This window comes from Austrofundulus limnaeus, unplaced genomic scaffold (assembly GCF_001266775.1).
Source record: "Austrofundulus limnaeus strain Quisiro unplaced genomic scaffold, Austrofundulus_limnaeus-1.0 Scaffold173, whole genome shotgun sequence".
NCBI lineage: Eukaryota > Metazoa > Chordata > Actinopteri > Cyprinodontiformes > Rivulidae > Austrofundulus > Austrofundulus limnaeus.
In genome coordinates, this window is record NW_013952575.1 from 53,989 (window position 1) to 67,249 (window position 13,261).

A 13,261-nucleotide genomic window follows, 5' to 3' on the forward strand; every position below is an offset into this window, starting at 1 on the left:
TACCAAGAGTGTGTGAAGCAGTAATTAAAGCAAAAGATGGCTACTTCGAAGAACCAGAATATAAAACATATTTTCAGTTGTTTCACACTTTTTTGTTAAGTATATAATTCCACGTGTTAATTCATAGTTTTGATGCCTTCAGTGTGAATCTACAATTTTCATAGTCATGAAAATAAAGAAAACTCTTTGAATGAGAAGGTGTGTCCAAACTTTTGGTCTGTACTGTACATAAAAGAGCATAATAGCAAAGAAACTCAGACCAATTGACAGTAACTCTTCATGCCTGTTTGTTTCCATGTGTTACAGCATGTGAAGCAGGTTTCTGGGGCCCGGGCTGCACCAGAAGATGTCAGTGCCTGGAACGCTCTCTGGACTGTGACCCGGTCAGCGGTCAGTGTGTGTGTGAGGAGGGCTACACTGGAGACCAGTGTGAAGAGAGTGAGTGACAGAGCGACAGAATTTGAAAATATCTAGTCAATGCTGCCACCCTGTGGCACTCACGCTAATAACGTAAACTGAGTCAATGTAGACTGCTAAATTTTATTGCATGTGAAATTTTAATCTGAATTTAGTTGTTTTTAAATGTGTAAAATGTTATACTTGGTGTTTTTTTATTGCTATTTTTTATGTTGCCATATAAAATACAGTTCACATTCACTGTCTTCTGCAGAGTGCATAAATGGCAGCTATGGTTCTGGCTGTGCTCAGCGGTGTCGGTGTCAGAACGGAGCCCTCTGTGACCATGTGAGCGGAGCCTGCACATGCTCCTTGGGCTTTACTGGAGCTTACTGTGAGATAAGTATGTTGTTTATGTTGTTTATCAGTAAAAACATCTAAAATGTCCCCCTTTTTGTCTAAATTGAAAGGTTCCCTAACTTTTATTTTATGCTTAGTGTTACATTTAGATTCGTAAATGGAGTCAATTCAAATGCATCTCTGATTGAATCCAAACTGAAATGTCAATTTGGATCCTTGGTGGCAGGTGATATGCATTCCTTAAAGGAAGAACTAGTGTAGGTAAATTGACATTGTTGGTATGCTTAGTGCAGGGCGGTTCAACAAAATTGTTTAGAGATCCACAGTTACTCAAATCCAAATCCAACAGCTCTTGGGGTGGAGAGGCCTTACCCAATTATAGGGGAACACTACTTTATGCAAAAGAACAAGTATGATTAACTTTTACCCCTTAAATTAGTGTATTTTACTGCATTGAGTCATACTTTTAAAATAAATAAAAAAGGTTATTAATGGAAAAGTTTTATATATTTTTTAACTAATTGACAGGCCAGACAGAAATCACCCAGTTGAGTAGCATTTCCTTAGTGTATTTGGCCAATGTATATACTCTTCTTTTTATGCAGTGCCTCCAGATGAATGTAATATAGCTGATTTAGATTTACTTTCACCTRACTTTTCTGTGGGTTTCACTTTTTTCACAGGACTATGCATGAAAGACCGGTGATCATGTAGGGATGTGGATAAATGTTTAATCTTACACCAATATTAAATCTGACAGCGGATTCCAAAAGAATATTTCAAACCATACAAAATAACACCAAAATCATGTGATGATTTCAAGTATGAGAGAAGTTATTGATGTTTGTTTAGGTGAAATCAGCTCATGTTTTCTTGCTGCAGTTCACAGCAGAACCAATGGAGCCTTTGTGACCATTTCACCTTGTTCTTATCTATTTTTGCTCATAGCTTCCTCAGTGTTCAAGACATCACCATGAAATTTTAGGAAAAGATTCATATTCTGGTTTTTGTAGGAAGCATCTTGTATCCTAAAAAAACTAATAAAACTTAATAATATCCAATGCAAATGTAGCAGAAAGGGTATAAAATAATATTGCAAGGCAAACTGCAGCATCAAATCAACTTAATGTGTCTTAGTAAGTAAGGAAATTAAAACTATTTAAAAACCATGTGGACATCTGTTTTGTAAACAAAGCTCCTCAACCAATGACAGCGCGTTAAATGTGTCAAGTGACGAAGACGAGCGTCAACATAATTTGCTAACAAGCACTGTTCCGGATTTWAAAAAAAACATACTCTGATGTTTCAAATCATTATCAAATTTGGAACAAGGGCAGATAAAATAATGTTCATCATGGCAGCTTATCTCTTTAAGGGGTCACTAGAAAAACTCGGATGATCCTATTTTCAAAAAATTGTCTCATCAAAATGCATCAACAAAAGTTAAAAACTGGAAGACGAGGCTATAACTAACTACCTGACATCAGTACGCTTGATTGAAATTTGTAGAAATAACGAAGCAGGAGGGAATTACAAGCAAACGCACCGAGCAGCCTTGAAAAATCTGGTCACAGCAGTTTGGGAAGAAAATGGCAGCAGCTGCTGACGAAAAGTCAGCATCCCTAGATCGTGATAGCCTGTGTGTTTTTATGTGTTTATTTAAATGGTGGCGGTGGGGTATTATGTTATTTCCAGATWCATTTCAATTCTATGCCACAGTCAAGTAACTATGTTGCTTTCAGTTGTTCTGAAAAAGCTGTGTTTATCAAAAATAAATATGAATTTGCATCATAGTCTATCTAAACACCCCGAAATTGGCCTCTGTCTCTTTAAAAACGTCCTACTGTCCCCAACTCTCCCACTTCAGCACATCSTCACAACAATGCTTCAGGGGAGGRGTGCKGTGTGGGGCAGGAGCTCGGCTGCAGGGAGGAGCTTTGTGGGAATAGGCGGAGCTTTGTACCAGCAAGTGTTTAGGCAGCTCCACATGACTACCACAAGAGATTCAAGGATTTCTCAAACATTCATAAATGAGTCAAAGCAACACTCTTGGTATGTTTTTGATGAGGGAATGACATAAYGTGATATAAAGATCAAAAAAGTTGMTTTTATTTAATACCTCCCTTTTAACTAGTTGTATTTATACAGCCAGTGAGTGTTCCATTATGACCAGTCCTCTAGTTCATGAGATATTTTGCTGACAGACAAATAAACAGACACAAAATTTGAGGAAAAAATAAATAAATAAAATAAAATTACATTTGTTATCAGAAAAGTTTATTTAATTTTATCCTTCATCATGGAATCAGATAGGCTGTCTCATTTCCACAGAGAGACATTTTCACAAAACAAGACATGGGCAAGAACATTTTCACCTGCTTTTCATCCTTTAAAAAAAACTAAACTTGTAGTTTATCTAACCCATTCCGTAAAATATTGTGACTGATGTTGTTCAACCYGAATAATAAGTAATATGAGATAGTTGTTGAAAAATCTTTGGCTATAGAAACAAATTATATGGTGGCTTAAAGAGCTACAAAATAATTAGTAGAACTTGTTAACGTGACAAATTTTTTAAAACTTTATCAACTTTGTTTTGTTAACCACACGTGTTACCTGACAATCCACAAGATGGCGCTGCAGGACATTCTTCCGATTGTCTGAGCTTTGCCACAGTTTGAGTGGATTCAATGAATCACCAGATTGCCCATATAATGTCATGAGCAAAACCGTTTTGAAACCGCACACATCCCAAGATGTAATTTGTATTAGTCATTCTGGGACAGATGGAGTGTGTCTTTGCAGCCACTCAGCTATAGCAAACCTTTCATGCAACTATTCATCTCACCATTATGATGTTTGTCCCGAACTGCAACAGTCCAAGAGTTTTAGCTATGTAATAGATTCATTCTTGATTATAGTCTTTTGACTTGAAGTGGCCTTGTGTTATTACAGTCTATAAGATTTACTGGGAGTTCACTATACCAGCCRTAGAAATTCATACCACCTCGGTGGTACACCGTAAATCACGGCCGTGTCACACTAGAGCGGAGCTTCACATCTCTAGTCATAACAGTCTAATGGCCTCACAGGCGGTCATCTCTCTGATTGGATGTTGCTGTGGAAATTAGGCTAACAGTCTGACCAGATTTCATTTTCTTAAGGYTTAAACATAGGTGTCCAGTTTCTTAGTCGTCTACTGGGCCTCTTACTTCATGAGGAATCAGAAAGAGGCCTGCACTGTGAGAAGATCCAGATCTCTCTCATTTATGTGTTTCTCAAAATAGAAATGTGAAGACGTGCCTCAACAATGCAGAGCTTTTATCAAGCGTGGACGATTCCTCTAAATACATTTAATATGTGCCTCAAAGGGATAATCTGTTAATTGTTGAAGTGATGTTCTGTCAAAAATTACTTTTCACACACTTTTAAATCTTTCTTTTGTTTAGTATAAACGTTGACATCAATCTAGCTAATATTAAAACATTCAGTCGCCTCAGAATTATTGGCATTTTCACTATCTATGCTCATCACACACTGTATATGGACGTTGTTTGGTTAAGAAAACAATGGTGCCGTGCCAAAGTGTGGATTAGCTAATATATGATAACTCTTTGACAGAGCATCAATTAAAAATGATCAGATTATCACTTTAAAGACCTTATACCTTACATTTTTGAAAAAGCACTATTGTGGTGCTTGTGTTGATGCRTAACATTTCACTCAATAATTTTCTGAAGAAAGAGGCCTGTGTGTGTTGACGTGAGTCCAGCTTTCCACTTTTTCAACTGACTTGGATCACGCTGGTCTGGATCTTTTGATGTTTGCATCAAAACAGTTTATTTGGTTGCAGAAGAAAGAACCCTGGTCCAACCGACACAGAACATCCGCGCTGTTTTTGTTGCTTGTTTAATTCTAGTACAAAACCCTGAATTGCACCAGGAAGCTCTATTCTGCACTCGGTCTCTCCGCTCTGTTTCTGTGGTCTGCTCTCGCTGGTTGTGTGGTCTCTGGACCTTCTTTATGGGCTGACAGCAGTGGCTCTTACACAACCAGGGATCTGGAAATAATCCTGCTGTCTTAAAGAGCTCATTTAGTCGAGAGATGGAGGCTTTCAATGATGGCACTGTGTGTGTGTGTGTGTGTGTGCGTGCGCGCAATTGCTGTGGTTGTCTGAAAAACCTCTGTGTCTACCTATAAACAAAGTCTCAAAGGGAAGAGTCTACATTTATAAATGCTAGCAGACAACAGGCTAATATTAGATGACAGATTGCCACCCTGTGGTTAAGTTGAAAACGAGTCTCCCCCTGCTGGCACGTACAAATAATCCACGCCACCTACAACATGTCAGGGTTTGAGGATGTGCGCTGCATTAATGTCCAGTAGACGTGTGAGCTATTGTTGAATGGGCAAACGACAGGCCGTGTTTGCTTGTCGCCATGGCATCAGCGCAGTCTTGACAGTAAACAACAGACAATAAACCAGCGACACTGCCACCGCTGAGTTAATGTCCAGCTGTATTAGGATGACAGCATCCTCAGTGGGCTAGTTTTATTAAAAGTGCAGTCTAACCACTACTGAGGCCAACAAAGATGTCATGCTGTCAGCGTGGGAACACAGCGAGAAGCTGCTGAGCAGGAGAGATACTTTCCCCGTTTTGAAACCTTTGGAACAAGGAGGAGTAGATTATCAGCTGAAGGAGGAAGAAGTGACTAATATGTATAAACTGTGAGGGAATAGCTCCCCCAGCACAGTATTATTATATCATTAAATTATTATCATATTATATTATTGACATTAGTAAAATTCTTACAAAACATACTGTATACTCACCTASATTAAAGTGTACATGAACAGATTACTTAAATAAGTTTAAAAGTTTAAAAACATCCTCTAAAACAGTGGTCCCACTATTTGAAAAACTCTGTGTTAAAATTGTCTAGGTCAAATTTTGAAAATACTATTAAGCTTAATATTTATATTGGAAGATCTTTCAGAATTTTACTCTGTTCCTTGTCTATTTTTGGTTCAATATCTGTAACCAAATTATAACTGTTGCGTTGTCCAGCCTTTAATGAGATAGTTTGCTGAACATCTATTATCATTTATCCACCTCATACTTTTAGGGTCACGGGGGTCACGGGTGCCCATGTCCAGCAGTTACTGTGCAAGAGGCAGAGTACACTCTGGACAAGTTGCGAGTCCATCACTGGAACACAAAGAGACAAACGACACAAACTCACTCTCTCCCTCACACCAAGGGACAATTTAGAGTTAACAATTAGACTAACAGTCATGTTTTTGGTGTGTGGGAGGAAACCAGAGTACTGGCAAAAAAACACACAATGCACAGAGGGAACATGCAAACTCTACCCAGAAAGGTCCCCGGCAGGGATTCGGTTTTGCAACCTTCRTGCTGAGAGGCAACAGCTCTACTAACTGAGCCACMATGCCGCTCTCTAGTTTGTCAAACTAGACTAGGTTAACTCAGTCATTTAATGCCAACGTTCAAAGCCAAAATSTCATGCAATGCTTTGTGCTTTGAATATGTGTTAGCGTTGACTCTCAGCTGTTGCCACACCAAATTTTATTTTATGTCTGTAAAATGAACAGTTATGACCATTATTGTTTGTCAATTAATTCTAGTCGTAATCTCAATTTGTGTTGTTTTCAAAAGGCAATCAGTTGTAGCTGCACATCAGACGACTACTTCCTGTGATCCATGAGATATTTTGCTAACAAGACAGACAAACGTGCATCCATAGAGAAAAACATGATCCTGCCTTTCACATTTCAGTGGCAGGAGATGAAAAGCTGTCTGTGTATCTAAACTCTTAATTTTCTTTTTAACAGCAAACAGAAAAGCTACCTAAAGAAGAGATTTTTTTATGAACCTTCAAACAGCCAAACCTTAGCGTTTCTGTAAAATAGTCTGAGAATTGGAGAACTTTTTATGTTCAGCAGAATTCAGCTGTTATTCTGGAGTTAACTTGTAATGTCCACAGTGACAAATTGCGCCATCRAAAGTAGTCTGTGAATAAACATTCCTGCTCTGGTGAAGTCATGCTTATAGACAAAATTCACATCTAAGCAGTGGAAAGGCTGTCTAGCTTGGGTAGAAGGCACCATGTTTAAGCAAACTGTGCGTGTCACCTGACTGCACACACATCTCTCCAGCACGCCCTGAGAATGAGAAACAGACACATGGACTGGCATCTCCTGCAACTCTGTAGGTGTGTGTTCTTGGAGACCACTTAGCAGGCATTGTTTTTGCCGTGTGCTGGTGGGGTCTGTGGACACAGCAGGTGCTCTATTTACCGGCTCTTTGTGCTCCCTCTACTCCCCCCCCTCCAAAAAAAGGGAACGGCCTCTGATCCACTGTAAACTTTGATGTGGCTCAGACCCCAGCACACATGTGTGGGACAGGAGCTCACTTAACKATCGCAGACTCTTTGCGGCAGCCGCCGCGTGGTGCCGCAATCTGATATCGGTACTTTCAGGGGGGGATGCAGGACAGAGAGGGAAGGGGTGAGAACACGAGGTAGGGAAGGAAAAAAAGAGCTATATTAAAAAAATGGCATTCAGATCCCCCCCCCCCCCCCCGTTTTTTGTGAAGTTGCCAGTTGTAACCAGTCGGATGTTTTTACTCGACCCACAGCGTGCCCGAACGACTTTTACGGTCTTGACTGTGGCCAGCTGTGCGAGTGCAGGAACGATGCCCGCTGCCACCACATCACAGGAGCCTGCCTATGCACCGCCGGCTGGGCAGGACCACACTGCATTCTGGGTAATGGAAGCCACATCATTAAAAGAGGGTGTGAGGGAGGCCCTCGCTGTGGCCCATCACGACATCCTCTCTTTTAAACACAACTAAGATGTGTTTGTGAACAATTATCTCTATAATGAGACATTTCCAATGACTTTTTTTTTTTAGGGATGGGTAAGGGAGGAGAAAGCAGGGAGGACGAGAGAGAGTGCCCTCTGGCACACGGGGGTTTATTTGAGGTCTATTCTGGATAAATGCACCCACATGTACATAGTGCTCAATGTCAGGAGTGCGGGAGAACGCAGCCTTGGAAGAGCCTTTTAGTAGCTAACCAATCATTGCTCTCGGGCTGATGTTTCTCGAGGATTTCATGCCTTTGTTTTAATGAATCTAGTGAATTGCCCACTAAAGCTCTTAGTCTGTCATTCTGCAGCTTTTTCAAGACTTTGCTCTTGCCACAGACATTTTGTGGTTCTGAGTACCAGAGACAGAGTCAGCAGAAAACCACCAGCATGACTTAATAGTCCATCTTTGTCATTTGCTCATTTTCCTCTTTTGTAAATGGCATTTTGAACTTTGATCAGTCACAAGTTTTCCAACATGAGTGCTAAAAGCCATAATCTCATCAAACACTAATCTAAACTCACAGTTTTCATACATTTTCAATAGATGGTTTGATTGTAGATGCTTTGTTGAATTATCATACGTGTGTGTTGTTCTGTGGGTAGAGTACCCCAAAGGTTGTTTTGGAGATGAGTGCAGTCCGACCTGTGAATGTCAGAATGGGGGAAAGTGTGACCACGTTAGTGGGCAGTGACTGGGTTCAACTGCCAATCACGTGAGTTAGTGCTTCACTTCAATAACTTCACTAACCTAACATGAACGCTGCCCATTTGTTTATTTAGAGGCATAAGGTGGCTGATTTTTGGGCAGCTTAAACATTTTTCGTCAGATTTTCTCAAGCAGCATGATGGTTCGTAACAAACTCCTCACTGTGCTTTTKTAGAGCAAATCTTACAGCTTGACCTTGAGTTTAAACAAAAATAAGTCTCATCAGTTTTTAGCAAAGGTGTATGAATTACTTTAAAAAAATACTTAAGTAAAAGTAAAAATATCTTAACAGAAAATGACTGGTAAAAATACATTTTACTCAAGCAAAGTACTTAAGTAAAGTAATAAAACTGCTCACAACAATCGAGAAAAAAAGTACTTTTACACATGCTCTAAGGAATCAAGTGTTGAATTTACTTAACCACGTTGCATCAACTGGTTCCACTAAGACGAGATGAGTAAATTGCTTTACATTTACTCAATTCTGTTTAGTGGAACCAGCTGACATACGTAACTTGGTTAAAATTCAATCCTTCATTTTTTTAGAGTTCATAACAACTTCTTTCATAATGAGTTCTGGTCATATTTAAATTTCTAGGTGTTAAATTTTAAAGTAAAAAAAAGGTAAAATTATCATTTTAATGTTTTGAATGCAACAAAATAAAAGTAAAGGTTGCCCTTGGTACAGCTGTTTGAAAAAATACACCACCGGTCAGAAACAGCAAATAAGAGACAAGAGGAATATTTTACCAGTGTATGTACATTTTGTTGTGTACTTGGAGTCTGTAGGACTGTAGAAAAGTTTAATTTAGCCTCTCTCTGTGCTGCTTTGATATCTTACTTTGGATCATATTTTTCACTCAGTTTTCTCTCTTCCCAATCACATATTTTGAACAATAACGTCATAGTATTTGCTGCAGAACTGCTAAACAAGGCCATGGACTTCTGGCTACCCACCATTTTTATTCCTCACAGCAAATTTGTAGTCCAAGTTCAAGGATGCCAAATCTACGAAAGAATGGACAAGTCTTTCATTGTTGACATATTATAATCAACTTGTAAATGAAAGAAGTTTCTGCACTAATAGATAATCATATCTCTGCAATCAAACTACAAAAAATGGCTGAACAGGACAGGGTGGACAATAATCATCTGTAGTTAGACCTGGAGGGGTGTGGGTTGTGAAGGGCCTCATTTGTACATAAAGGGCCTATATTATGTGTTTCTCAGACATTTTAGATGTGCTCCGTGATGAGGAAGCTCGACTTAAAGACACTTCCCAAGGGCGTTTCTGGTCCCAAAAGGCGTTTCTGGTCCCCACCTGTTGTTTTGCTCCTCAGCGTGGCTGCCTAAAAACGCTGTAGGATTTCTCAAACATACATGAATGAGTCAAAGCAAGACTTTGGGCATATTTTTTATGAGAGTATAACTTAAAACATGATATAAAACTCAAAAAAGTTGATTTTACATGATATTGCCCCTTTAAAGAGACAGCACCAAAACAGGTTCCTCGCAGACACACCTCAAAACAGGGCTGAAATCATTGCAATTCCAGTTTATATAGACCACAACTGAATGACACAAATGGGAAGAGGAAAGATTAAAATGCATGATATGTACCGATTAAAGTTGAGTGAATGCTATCTTGAAAGTAGTTTCTGTTCTTTTTTTTTTTTTACCTAAGAGTGTGGAGAAGGACATTATGGAGAGAACTGCAACGAGACCTGCAAATGTACAAATGGTGGGAGATGTGACAGAGTGACAGGAAAATGTGTGTGTCTGCCYGGATGGACTGGAGAGCTTTGTCAGTCAGGTGACTGTTGACAGTTTTGTTTTGCAGCAAATGTAAATGCAGCTTTTCTGAGCACACTTTGAAGGAGCAGTGTATAAAACAAGTAAGGTTCTAGCACCCCCCGAGCTCTAATGTGAATGCTTGTGCGTTTCTGTCTGAAGCATGTTCAAAGGGATTTTTCGGGGAAGGCTGCGAGCAGAGGTGTGACTGCGTCCACTCTTTGCGTTGCCACCGTGCGACGGGCCACTGTGAGTGTGAGCCAGGCTGGAGAGGGGCCACGTGAGTGCGTGCGGCCGAATGAAACCGGCTGAACGGAACACTGTCGGTAAGCTCAACTTTGTGGTCCCTGTGTGTTCGCTCGCAGCCTGCCTACCGATGTTCTTCGGTGCTTCCTGTGCCCAGGCGTGTCAGTGCCAGGCTGGGGTGTCCTGCCACCATGAGACTGGGAGCTGTGGCTGCCCAGCTGGTCTCACGGGTCCCGGCTGTGAGAAAAGTAAGAACAACAAAGAAAATGTGTGTCAGGAAAATGAATTTATGTCAGTGGCATCTCCCTTTTTTCCTCTTGGTCCTGGGAAAGATTACAGTTTAGTCCATTCTAGGAAGTGCACTCCACCTCTACACGAGACCCTCACTATCACAGGACCGCATGAGAATGTTTCATTATTTACACCCTGTAGGGTTGTATACGAGCAGCTCCACTACTCAGCCCCTCTTTGCTGCTTCAGCACCCCCCCTTCATGGCCTCAGYTCCCTTCCTCTCCTCACACACTCCCTAGACATCTGATAAATGTTACACACCGGCTGCCAAGTAAAACAGAAGGCATTGTTTTTGTCTCCTCGGCAGCAGATAAGGCCTTTTGGAAGGCAGACATGCATAATGACAGCGCTGTAATTACCTCTTTAGTCTGGAGTCCATTCTTATCTGTCCCCCACGCTGCCTGCTGCTGCTTGACTGAGTAGCCGAGTGCTGCGGTCTCTCCCCAAAACATGTTTGGTTCACAGATTCATCTTGGTCAATATGACCGATTGTCCTGGGACTTCATTCATTAYTGTGATGAGTGGATACGTAGGGATGCAGAAAGGGTGTGTGAAAGAATGTTCCTCTGTGAGCGCCTGGGCTTTGGGCACCAGGGAAAGTTGTTGGGGATTGTTACCAGTCAAGTGCTGAATGCCCCTGTATGTTCACAGATTTGTCTAAGAGAGGAAAGGGAAATGGCATGTGTCTTTGTTCCCACAAAGTGCTGAATGTGTCCACCGTTGGGGCCTTATCTGCAAGCTGTGCGGAGCTGTACAATGTGGTCATTTAACACTATGCTGATGTGTCACTTATCTTACAATTATAAGTGAATGCCAAAATGAAATAAAAATAGGGGGAGGGAACTAAAACTTATTACCWGAACAATTTAGACTTAAAGCGGTAGTTCAGATTTTTTGAAGTGGGTTTCTGGAAAGGCCATAGACAATTAATAGCTCACCTGCTGTTTGAACGRACTCAGATTGCAGAAGCAAGTTTTRCTCCGACCAGATTGATAAGCTAATAGCTAGTCTGAGCAAGACCAAAGTAGATTACTCTCATCTTACAACTTCCATCCATTATCTTCACCCACCTCTTCCTTTCAGGGTCACGGGGTTCACTGGTGCTCAACTGGACAGGTCACAAGTCCATCACAGGGACACAGAAACAAACGAGACAAACAACCATTCACTTTCTCACTCATACCTAGGGACAATTAAGAGTTACCAATTAGTCTAACATGCATGTTTTTTGTCTGTGGGAGGAAACTGGAGTACCCAGAAGAAACCCACGCATGCATGGAGAGAGAGAGAGATGTCCCCTACCAGGATTCAGTCCAGCAACCTTCTTGCTGAGAGGCAACTGAGCCATTGTGCTGCCCCATATTTAAAAACAGCACTAATTAAAAAAAATCACAATGGTTCATGCACTGTTTTCAAACCTTTACATCACTGTCAATTTTTCCTTATACAGCTCTTTGCACAGAGTTTAGATATTTGCAAGCACAGATGYCATAATATTTCTACTAAAACAACTGTTTCGTACAAAACTGACATTGACTTTTTCATAAAAAGCTTTAACATAAAAATGTAAATATGAAGTTGTCGCAGCAATCYACTTTAGCCACTGTATCTCTCCAAACGGAGGTTGTTCAAAAAGCTATGTACAAGTAAGATATGAACTGAACCCAACTGCAATAGGTCTGAACTTTTATTTTTAGAAAAAGATAACAGTGTTTTTGGTGATGTTTTTGGTTGTGTCGCCTCAGCCTGCCCTGCTGGTTGGTTTGGACCAAACTGCAGCCAACTTTGTCAGTGTCCAGGAGCCAAAGAACAATGTCATCCTGTGACGGGAAAATGTAGCTGCTCACCTGGTTACTACGGGGCACACTGCAGGCTCCGTAAGTATACCTCACCACTCTGAAGGAACAGCGGGTTTAATGCTATGAAATGTGACAGAAGGTGTTCTATTGGGCTTTTTATGTTTTGCCTCCTTTTGTGGTAGCAAACTAAAACCAAATTAAGAACTGTTTTAACCGAGATTTTGTCACGTCTTTGGGAAAACTCWAAAACAAACAAACAAACAAAAAACACAAAGGCAAAATGAGTAAACTTTTACTACATTTCTTTGCTTTGTGTCCAGGATGTCGAGCAGGTACCTTTGGGCCAAACTGCAAGTCCAGGTGCAGATGTCTCAATGGTGGTTACTGTGATTACAGGATTGGGACATGTTACTGTTCTCCTGGTTACATTGGAGCTGACTGCAGCTCAAGTAGGTCTTTAAAAACATAACCTCTTATCCTGCATAAACAAATTCTTAGTTACTATTACAGAAAATGTTTTGTGCAAATGCTGTATTGGAAAAATTCTTTTCATTTAGAGTTTAATGACTACAAAACTATGCTTGTGCAGGCTGTCCAAAAGGGTATTATGGTAAAGACTGTGCAAACTCCTGCTCCTGTGGGGAAGAAGGTCAGTGTCACCCTGCAACTGGGAGGTGCATCTGTGGCCCTGGTTGGGTTGGACCATCTTGTCAACAAGGTGAGACAGAAGCTGAGATTTGATTTTTTCTTGTCAAATTATATATATATATATATATATAT

General features: G+C 40.5%; 1 protein-coding gene across 1 annotated transcript in view; it reads left to right on the forward strand.

Moving 5' to 3' along the window:
• Positions 1-13,261, forward strand: part of LOC106523986 (multiple epidermal growth factor-like domains protein 6) — a gene marked incomplete at its 5' end in the record, with an annotated part of 34,040 nt that overhangs the window by 12,772 nt on the left and 8,007 nt on the right. The window contains 8 exon segments of the mRNA XM_014017589.1: positions 307-438; positions 671-799; positions 10,038-10,166; positions 10,307-10,426; positions 10,510-10,638; positions 12,428-12,559; positions 12,802-12,930; positions 13,071-13,199. Of these exon segments, the coding sequence (XP_013873043.1) occupies positions 307-438; positions 671-799; positions 10,038-10,166; positions 10,307-10,426; positions 10,510-10,638; positions 12,428-12,559; positions 12,802-12,930; positions 13,071-13,199 (1,029 nt within the window).